General features: G+C 42.8%; 1 protein-coding gene across 1 annotated transcript; it reads left to right on the top strand.

Annotated features, from left to right (window-relative positions):
- Window positions 1-288: 288 nt before the first annotated feature.
- LOC136541520 (uncharacterized) lies at window positions 289-1,996 on the top strand. The gene is made up of 5 exons (XM_066533452.1): window positions 289-493; window positions 568-641; window positions 731-1,117; window positions 1,194-1,309; window positions 1,389-1,996. Exons 1-5 carry the CDS (start codon window positions 290-292, stop codon window positions 1,556-1,558), a joined length of 951 nt encoding a protein of 316 aa, XP_066389549.1. The 5' UTR covers window position 289; the 3' UTR covers window positions 1,559-1,996.
- The last annotated feature ends 9,132 nt before the right edge of the window (window positions 1,997-11,128 follow it).

Genomic DNA, 11,128 nt, shown 5'->3' with positions numbered 1-11,128 from the left:
ACGGAGTTCAGGTCCAGTCTAAACGTGCAGAGTGGCTGACGTTTCGATTGAGGGGGTGTGTTAGAATAGGCGCCTAAGGGGCCTGGGCCTGCTATGGGCCGGCACCAAGCCTGTTCGGCTGGTAGCCTAGGGGCTGTTAGAGTATTAGGAATAGTACCACATTGCCTAATCATGTGAGATGTTAGTCCCATGTACTCTATATAATCAGCCCATGAGGCCCAATGCAATATATTAATATTCCTCCAATTATATTCTCTTATAGTGGCAAGCATCACCTATCCTAGAGGAGATGGTTGCCCACAATCAGTTAGACTCCAAGCAGGACCCAGAGAGTTTCAGGCTTCCAGCGACCTCTGGTATTGAGAACCAGCGACAAGGACCAACTGCACAAATGACCAATATTTCGTTTATGGTTGAGAGCTCATCCAGTGCAAGGCCGACTGTCCAGGATGATGAAAACTTGAGGGGAGATTTTCTCACATTGATCAATGAGGTAAACACATTTCTTACAGAAGTTATAATTGAAGCAGTAAGTATGGCTTTCTTATTTTCTAACATGAATACCAGAGTAACGCAAGAATCATGGGAAGGTATGATGCCCACATAAGCAAATTGAAGGCAGAGAACACAAAATCAATAGAGTGAGCTTCCTTAAGATTTTCTTTAACAAGTTTTTCCCCTTTGAACAATTTGTGTAATTGTCTATGCTTGTTACTTGACCACAACTTAGGGAATTGGAAAATGAAAGAGAGAGGACAAGAATTCTTGAAGAGAGGCTCCAACAAGAATTGGAAAATGAAAGGACAGCAGCTGCTGAGAGAACTAGACTTCTTGAAAAGAAGCTCCAAAGAGAACTGGAACATGAACGAGAAGCTGCTATTGAGAGAACAAGAATTCTTGAAGAGAGGCTCCAACGAGAATTGGAAAATGAAAGGGCAGCAGCTGCTGAGAGAACTAGACTTCTTGAAAAGAAGCTCCAAAGTGTGGAACATGATCGAGAAGCTGCTATTGAGAGAACAAGAGTTCTTGATGAGAGATTCCAAAGAGAATCTGAAATAGCACATACTACTGCAAGCCGGAATGAAGCCTTAAAAGAGGAGATTTTCAAACTTAATGAGTTCGTTCTCTTAAAAATTCTCAGTTAGTTGCCCCCCCCAGAACAATAATTTACTATTACTCGATCTCAATTTCAGGGAACTGGAACATGGAAGAGCAGATAACAAGGCTCTGATGTCAGATATTTTGGAGAAAAGTGAGGAGCTCGCTACACTCAAATATTATTCCAATATACTTGAGTCAGAGAAGACACGTAAAAGTTCTAACTCTCTTTAAACCCTTCATATATTCTGTCATGAGTTAAATCTTACACCACCTTTCAATTTTTCTAGATCTAGAAAATCAAGTTGACCATCTTGACAAGGAATTGAAATATGCTAGGAAAGAGCACAGAAGATATGTCAGTAAGGTCTTGGATGCAGCAAGAGCCATTCCTAACGACTTAGAGCCGATCAACTCTGATGCTCTCCCTGGATCGAGGCGCAAGTCGGGGATCTGTTAGCCACAGGCTGGTCATGGCTAACGACCAGCCCCCACAGGCAGCTGATCCTTAGAGTTTGGACCTAATCTTTTTTCTGATAGCCCTTTTGGACTTCTTTGACTGAAACAGTGGCTGGTGTTGGGCGACTTCCCAACTCAGTGGTCCGGTGGTGATAATTGGCGTTTGCATCGGACCTTGGTTTTATTTTGTCTAGCTTCGGGTGATGGTTTAGACTGTTTCTTCCCCAGGTTGCCTGTTAGTAGCTTTGTATAGTGTCGTTTCCTTCTGTTCAGTTGTAGCTTGCTTCTTAGAAGGTGTTTGGTTGGTTCGTTCTATTCTGTAATATGATATTCTAAGTACTGCGTTAGGCGTATCAGGATAATGTAAATTCCATTATGCTTGAAACTGATGCAATGCAAAGCAAGGTCCGATGTGAAACTGATGCAATGCAAAACAAGGTCCGATGTGGAACCTGAATCTGTATATGGGACAAGTGACATCCAACAGGAGCAATGCTGCACTGAAGTGGATTTGCAGCACCGCTGCATATAACATTTTGTATAAAATCTCTATTTCCGATCTATTATTATTGTTATTAGGAAACCTCAGGCTGCAAGAGGCTTGACAGACAGCCAAGCCAGAGCTTTGCTGGAGTAGTTGCCATGAGGATTGGGACATGCACAAATTGGTCAGTACTAATACTAATGTTTTACTTTATTAATGATACACATGTAAACACCAGTAATTATATCAACATCGCCACTTATTTGATGTCGCCAACAATCATGCAGCCTATCAGACTTGTTATTTCCCCCACTGTTAGGATTTTATTAAAATATAAGTGCAACTGTACAAAGAACACAAGAAGGGAAAACTGTACAAGCAAGAAAAGGAGGCTAGAAAACTAAAAAACAACATCAGCCCGGGGGCAAGATCCACCAACATCCTCCCAGGGATGATAAAATGGGCAAAACAAAGTTTCAACATGCTTGAGAAAGAGCAGATAGGTAGCATATTTAATTTCTCATTACAGCCTTCAAACATTTTAGCATGGATTACTTGTTACACCACGCTTCAACTTTCTAGTGATAGAGAATCAATTCGATAATCTGAAGAGATCCTTAGCTGAAGAGAAGCGTAATGCAAGAGCTATAGATGAACTAAGCGGGCAAGGCTGTTGAAGAGAACGATCAGCTTAACAATAAGTTCTGTGCATCCAGCAGTTCCGGATCCGTTGGAGAGACTTGGAGCATCTCCAAAAGCTCCTTAGAGCATCTCCAAAAACTCTATAAATCATTATTTGTAGAACTATTTCATAAAAAATCGTCTTTTATATCTTTCTATCATCTAACAACTTTTTTATATCTTATGCACATTACAGAGAGAGAGAGAGTTAATCCCGTTCTCTATCTTTGGCTAGCGGAAAATCTGAAGTAGAGGATGACAATATTTGGAGCATTTTTGCACCAAAATCTCTATTTGTATCAGTAAGAAACGATATGGAGAGGCTCTTGAGTTGCTCTTAAAAAACACTTGCCAAATCATAGATTATACCAAGTGACTAAATTGATAGGAAACTATTTTTTTTCTATCTCCAACAGTTTGCAACATCCTATTGCTAATAAAAAATCGCTGACTCTTACTCTCCGGCCGGCCCCAACCACCTATACTGAACCTCAGTTTTTTTTAATGGAAGTGGCAAAAAAAAAAAGAAAAAGCCCCACTCAAAAACACTCTGGGAGCACCTGTTTGCCACTACCACACCATGGGCCAATACAAGCATGAAAACTAGAAATTAATTAGGATACATGTCCCTCTACTGAACCTCAGTTTTCTACTGACAAATACATGAGAAATGGGTTCTACACTCTGCCATCACCATTTGCAGATTACTCTCAACAGTACCCGTCCGTGGCTCTGTTTCCAGAAGCGACGGGGGTTTGCTCGCGTTCCAGGATTTGTTTGGAGCCTTGGAGGGCACGACCACCCTGGATCTCACAAGAACTGATGGAATCGGATGCTTTTCTCTGCAGAACCTCCGTAGCTGAAGTCGTGCGGGGCAGGCGGCGGCGGAGGAGGAGGAAGAGAAGGTCGGGATCGGGAGGCGGCGTCCAGGCTGGATTCGCGCCAAAATCATTAAAACCGCGCGCACGAGGTGAGCGGCAGATAGGAAGGGCGTGTTTGGTTTACTTCCCAGCCCAGCCTAGCTCGCATCAGCCAGCCAGGCCTCCTTCGACCAGACTGAGCGCATGTAAAGGGTGGTTGTTTGGTTGGCTGATTTAAATTAAGAGGATGCAGAAACCATGTTTGGTTACCTGCATAAAAGCTGGTGGAGTTACCACTTTGTTTTAGTGGTAAGGTTACCACCAGCAAGTCCAAAGTTTGCTACAACACTTTGTTTGTAATGAATATTACATCATTTTGGAAAGCTAAATTAAAATTACTAAAGCTCGGACTAATATTATTACACCCTCCACTAAAATTATAATATCCTCTCAGTTGTGACCTTCCTTCTTTGCAATGCATACCGCATGCTCCACTATGAACATGCCATCGGCTTCATTTTTTCTTCAGCTTTTAGACCATGGAATGACAAACAAAAAATTAAAGTTCATCAATGACATAAGGCATGTGCTCAGTATAATAAACCAAAACATCATTGGCATAAGGCATGTGCTCAGTATATATAAAAAAACCTCATCATTGGCACAAGGCATGTGCTTAGTTTTAAAAAACGTCATCATTGGCATTAGACAAAAGCTCATATTGAAATGGTCACATCATTGGCAAACAAGATCAGATTAGTTCTTAGATCATCAAGTTCACATCAATGTCAACACAGGCAAAAAGAGATGCACCAGCTAGGTAAAGAATGCAGGCTCAGGTATAAGAAAACAAGCATCACAGGCAATGGACATGTGCTCAGATATAAGAAAACAAACATCACAGGCAATAAGGCAAGTGCTCAGAATGAAATTGTGCAAATCACAGGCACAGGCTGGTGCCCATATCAAGTTCAGAACCACAAAGTTCACATCATTGGCAATGGACTCATGGTCAGATTACCACCACTAGGTTGATCTAGGTTGTAGGTGCAGGGTTATCTAAGACACTAACTATATGTTAGTGTTAGTAAGTAAGCTATGCAGGATCAGATCAACTGCACAAAAGAGAAGGTCAACCCACTACACATCCACCAGTTGTAGTTAGGTATACACAAAAGAGACACTGCACAAAAGGATCAACCCCAAGCTGTGAAGCCTTCACATGTAGTAGTGCTTGGCCAAGTAGGTCCTTAGCCACAGCTCACGGTGGGAGTCAGACATCTTGACAAAAGCTGAACCCAAGGCCTTGTTATCCAGCAGATGGCCATAAGCACACATCAGTGCTTCTTCAGTGAAGCCTGGCACAAACATAACAACACCATACAGCTCAGGGTGAGAATCCTCAACCTTGGTCGACCTAATAGCATCAGCAACATCCTTCACTGCCTCTGCCATGCCAGTGAACAGAAACAACATCCTCTTCTGCCAGCATAGATCTCTTCCTCTTGTTACCAACTCCTCCCCCACTCTTGGTATCCTCAGGAGTCACAGTCTTGCCACTGTTCAGGATCTCAGTCTTCAGTGAGCTCTCAGCACAGTCAGATGGTGTGCCAAGTGGCTCATTAGAGCCCATAGCCCACTTGCCTGACCATTGGCAAAGATGACCATCATCTGCTTGTAGTGTTGTATGGGCTTGTTGAGCAGTGGAGCATCATTGGGGTGGTCCTGCATAATGAACTGTCCCTTGTTAGCCATAATGACAAAATGTTTCAAAGAGTCATCTAACAAATCAAGTTGTAGTATCACAAGTTCTTGCTCACCTTGGTATGACCATTGTAGTGTTCCTCCTCAAGAACAATCATGCAGTTGTCCTCATCCCACTGAGCTCCACTAAGGTCCCTCAGCTTGGACAGTTTCACCCACCTCTGCCTCCACTTCCTCAGGTGGTTGTACACCTGGGTACCACTAACATCATGACCATAGAACTCTTGCAGGGCCTTTGCCACCTTGTTCAGGTGCACTTCTTTGAAGCCCTTATCAGTCCTCACTCCAGTGGTAATGAGCTGGTACATCTGCTTCAGCACAAAGGCAGACATGGGCTCAGTCCACCTCAGAGAAGTCCTCTGCTGAGCAGGTTCCTGTGATGCTGGTATGAAACCAGTCACATCATCCCCAGCAACCACATTGTCACCAGCCAAAAGACCACCATCCAGTCCAGGGAACACAAGCTCATCAACAGGCATCATCTTCTTAGCCATAGCCTAATTCATCATTGCACATGCCCAGAGCCTTAGCACAGGTGTTTTGTATCACAGAAAAAAATATCATTGCACATGCTCAAAGCCTCAGATCAAGTGTAGTATCACAGAAAAAATGTCATTGCACATGCCCAAAGCCTCAGCACAGGTGTATTATGTCAAGAAAAAAACATAATTGCACATGCCCAAAGCCTCAGCACAGGTGTATTATGTCAAGAAAAAAACATCATTGCACATGCCCAAAGCCTCAGATCAAGTGTAGTATCACAGAAAAAAAACATCATTGCACATGCCCAGAGCCTCAACATAGGTGTATTATGTCAAAAAAACATCATTGCTATTGCCCAAAGTCTCAGATCAAGTGTAGTATCACAGAAAAAAACAGCATTGCTATTGCCCAAAGTCTCAGATCAAGTGTAGTATCACAGAAAAAAACATCATTGCTATTGCCCAAAGTCTCAGATCAAGTGTAGTATCATAGAAAAAAAACATCATTGCTATTGCCCAAAGTCTCAGATCAAGTGTAGTATCATAGAAAAAAAAAACATCATTGCTATTGCCCAAAGTCTCAGATCAAGTATAGAATCACAGGAAAAAAGTAGCATTTGTCCATGAATAAAATGAATTACAGGCAACTTAATGATACATAATAGAACTCTAGATTCTAGAAAGACCCCTATTAGCCCACATGTGATTAGCCCATTCATCCCTCTGAAGTGCCTAGGCAGCATTATCATCCATATGAGCAGGATGGGGTTGACTGTTTGTGTCATTTGGTATCCAAGAGAACTCTTCTGGAATAACCTCATCAACCCCAAAACTAAGGATCCCGTTATACATTATACAACATGCAAGCACAAGCTTGATTTGTGTCCTCAAGCGATGGAATGGTTTGTTGGTGTCAATGATGCGAAAACGGTTCTTCAGAGCCCCAAATGCCCTTTCTACAGTTACTCTCAAACTAGAGTGCCTCAAATTATACAACTCTTTTGGGTTGGTTGGGTAGTTTCTATTCCCATATTCTTTAAGATGGTACCTACAACCTCGATAAGGAGGAAGAAATCCAGGCCGATAAGCATATCCAGCATCTACTAAGAAGAATTTGCCTAAAACAAATGTGGAGTTCAATTAGATTCATCATTTTATAGTTACATTTGCTTCTTATTATCATAGTTGATTTAATTACCTGGTGGAACCCTCAACCCATCCTCTCTCTGTAATGCATCAGCAAGAATTGTGGCATCGTGAGCTGATCCCTCCCAACCAGCCAGCACATAGGTAAATTTCAAGTCAAAGCTAACTGCTGCTAGCACATTTTGTGTGGGGGCATTCTTTCTACCCCTAAATGCAGCTTGCATCTTGGCTGGAACTTTGGCAAATACATGAGTCCCATCAATGGCCCCAATGCAGTCCTACATGGCATCCAAAATTGCATAGTAAATTGATATGAGCTAATGCAACAATATCCTAACAGCTATATGACAGGGTTTTTTTTACCTTAAAGTAAGGATACCATCTATGGCTGTTGCTAATCTTTACTGGTGTCTCATTGCTTGGAGGTCTAATCATCTCTTGTCTAAGCTCACCAATAGCATACAATACATCTTTAAAATGGCGGTGGTCTGTCTCTATAGACCTTCTCTAGTTTTGCTTTATAACTCTAAATCGTTGGTTATGACCAACAATATGGAGAAACATTACAACTTGCTCTTCAACACAAGAATTTATGTTGTCAGCAAGTAGCTTCTTCTCCCTAAGCAAGTTGCACAAACTAAAAAAGGGTGCCCTTCTCATTCTAAGCATGTTCACACACTCTATATCATTGTAGTTGTAAATTAAGTTCAAGTTCCTTTGGCGCTCCTCATCCCTAATGCTCATTGGACCATAACTGATCTAAGGCCGCTGACTCTGAAGCATTCTAAGTCTAGCAAACAATAGGGCATACATAGCAGTGATAAGAGCAGTAGCACAAGCAAAAAGAATGCGTCTCTTCTCTTCCAAGTCCATCTAGAAAAAATGAATGGAATTTAAGGACAAATGCTCAGAATGACAATGTCATCATCATGGACTTGGACAAAAGCTTAGAAAAAGGATTCATCATATACTAGAACATGCTAAAAATAAGACTTTCATCATCACAGACTAGGGCAATAGCTCAGAAAAAAGGCATCATCATAGACTAAGGCAATAGCTCAGGACAAAAGGAATCATCACAGACTTGGATAATAGCTCAGACAAAATGGCAACTTCATATACTTGCTCATAATCTCACAAAGTAGGACATGCATCCGAATCCAAGAACGCAGGACTCACTATCGCACGGTACAGATTAGGGAGGAGGCGAGAGGGGGAGTAGATATACAAAATACCCACATCAACAAGCAGCAGCACCAGCAAAAGCCCAACCCAGCAGGTGAGGGAGCTCAGATCTGCAAGCACACAAGCAAAGAAAAGAGGATTAGCATACACAAAATAGGATTTTTACTTGAAAAAAACAAGAAAACAAAATGAGACCTAAGAACAAGGATCCATACCGCAATAACAGCCAAGAAATCAGATCTGGTGTGCCTGCAGCGAGATCAACAAACAATGGTGACCTAGGGTTTCAAATCGCACAGAAAAATGGAGAAAGAGAAGGGGAAAACTCACTTACTTTGAGAGGACGCAAATCCACGGCACCTGCAACAAATCGAGATAGAGGATAGGCATTAGGAGGCCACGAATCCATCAAGAACACCGGGAGGAGGAGGAAGAGGAGGTGGAGCTTACCGACGGCGCAGACGGGGAGCGACAAGAAGAAGAAGAGAGGGAGGCGGTGGGAGGGAAGATATATAGGCGGTGAATGGTGGGAACGGGGGAGGTAACCCTAGGATCTTCGCGCCATCTCCCCGCGCACGGAATCGCTAGGCGCGCGAGCTCGCGGGAGCACGGAGCGAGCCAGGCTGAAGAAAAACGGCCGATTTGGGCGTTCCTCGCGAGCCAGGCCAGGAGAGGGCTTTTGCACAAGCGGAGCCTGGGTCGGGAGGGTGGCCAGGGAACCAAACATGAGCAAGCTGCATCCGGAGAGCCTGGTTTGCCCTTATGCGGGCAACCAAACACACCCTAAAGAGTTGGATACGAGATTTTTCTTATTTTTATTATAAGTTTTTTTTTATAAAAAATCTTGGAGGTTTTTTTTTTCTATTTTACCCGTTCGCGTGCCCTTAAACCCGGCTTGATCCGCTTCTTTTTTCATCCGGAACAGTATTTTTCTCTCACAGATTCCTCCAGAATTCCTCCGAACCATCCAAATTCCTCCAGAACCATACCATCCGAACAGGGCCAAAATTAAATTAGGAAATTGTTTTATAGTGCTTGTGGAGTTGGTTCAAGTATCCTTTGGTTCTAAGGATTTCCGGAGATAGAATGAGATGGACCTACTACTTTATTAGTGTTTGGATAAGAGAGTTGGAGTCAAGACATCTCACCAGGAATATTCCCTATAGATCTAGGGTCTGTTCGGCTGGTATATAAGCCGGCTGGTTTCGGCTGATTCAATAGTATTATGTGAGAGAGAATAAACTAAAATAGGCTGACTTGGTTGAAAAGTAGTTAAGCGAACAGGCCCCTAGAGTACGCTCGTCCCTCAAAAAAAAGCGCACAAGTTCGTCCTAGTTTACAACGTGGACTTCCGTTTCTTCTTCGCTCGTGCTCTATTTTGTGCTCTCTGCGCAAGCCTCCATGGCAGATGGAGCTAAGAAACCAGATGTGCCAGCAGTAGGCATGGAGCATAGTGGGGGCGGCGATAATAGCCTTGGCGAGTTGGTGCATGAAGAAGATTGAGTTAGGGGCGGCTTCGCACGGCTGTGACCTGCAAGGACGACGACCATGGTGCATAGGGCAGTCGGGTGAGCCTCGTCCTCGCGGACACCTCCTGCCCAGAGAGCTTGGGCGGACAGGAGAGGGTGACTCTGTGAGCTTAAGAATACGGGAAATATACGGCAAGACTCGGCCTCCGACGAACCCCCACCTGGACTTGAGAGATCGGGCGAGACTCGGGCCTCGGTGAACCCCACTAGGTGGATGAGAGAGATCAGTGGTGCATGCAGAGGTCAGCCGCGATGTGTGCCAGATGCCTAGTGCAGTAGTGCTAATGTCATAAATAAAGAGCCATCCCAGTCCCATCAAACCAAACAAAAGACAAGAATGACTCCATCTTTCTAACAAACACTAAAATAGAACTGTCATATTCTAGAAAACAGAGATAGACCGTCTCATTCTCTGTAGTCTCCCAACCAAACACATCCTTAGATCAACGTTGAGGCCAAGAGTCTAGAAAAATTGACCTAGCTAATTACATGGGCAATGCCAAAATGGGGCATGTAAGTTGATGTTTGGTTCATGACCAAGCCAAATTCAGTGGCGCCAAATTTTGGAGGAAAAATGGTGTTTCAGTTGTTTCTAAACAAAGTTTGTCAAGATTTGTACGCATGACATGTGTGGCCGGCCTACATGTCACTAATGTTTTAAGCTTCCAAACATAGTCAACATGTGTCTTAATTTGTAGATTTAATCGAGACAACACAATGGTGAAAACAGATCATTAATTAGATAAACGGTGTTTAGAAAGATACAATTATTTTAAACTTAAAAGCAAACAAAAAGATACATTTATTATACCCGATCACGGTTGGACAACTCCTCCGCTGTTGGCAGACTGGCAGGCAGGCATGCTAAGGGTGCGTTTAGATCAAATTTTTTTTTTGGATTTTAGTTTACTGTAGCATTTCGTTTGTATTTAGTAATTAGTGTCTAATTATGGACTAATTAGGTTCAAAAGTTTCGTCTCGCGATTTCTCGACCAACTGTGTAATTAGTTTTTTTTTTCGTCTACATTTAGTACTCCATGCATGTGCCGCAAGATTCGATGTGACAGTTACTATGCAAAATTTTTTGGCAACTAAACGGAGCCTAAAATGGGCTCTCATTTTGCTCGCTCTAGTAGGTATGGTTTCTACTTCATGCTGCCAAATTTTATTTGGTTAGCGTAAGTTTGGTTCAAATCCAAAACTATCTATCTACTGTCTACTATATATATACCCCTATAATATACCAGTTAGAATAAATCTACAGCCATACAACAAATGCCCGCTCCACAGTTATGACATATGCTACATCCACACCCATGAATACACCCAGAAAATATAACAACATCAAAACGGATACACCAGATTATCTCTTAGCCATTTTCTCTCGTTACTCATCAAATCCGATGGCTCATGTTTGACCTCCCACGCGCATGAGGCGGA

Source organism: Miscanthus floridulus, chromosome 3 (genome assembly GCF_019320115.1).
Source record: "Miscanthus floridulus cultivar M001 chromosome 3, ASM1932011v1, whole genome shotgun sequence".
Classification (NCBI taxonomy): Eukaryota; Viridiplantae; Streptophyta; class Magnoliopsida; order Poales; family Poaceae; genus Miscanthus; species Miscanthus floridulus.
Note: the sequence above shows the minus strand (reverse complement) of the source record. Positions and strands in the feature narration are given on the sequence as shown.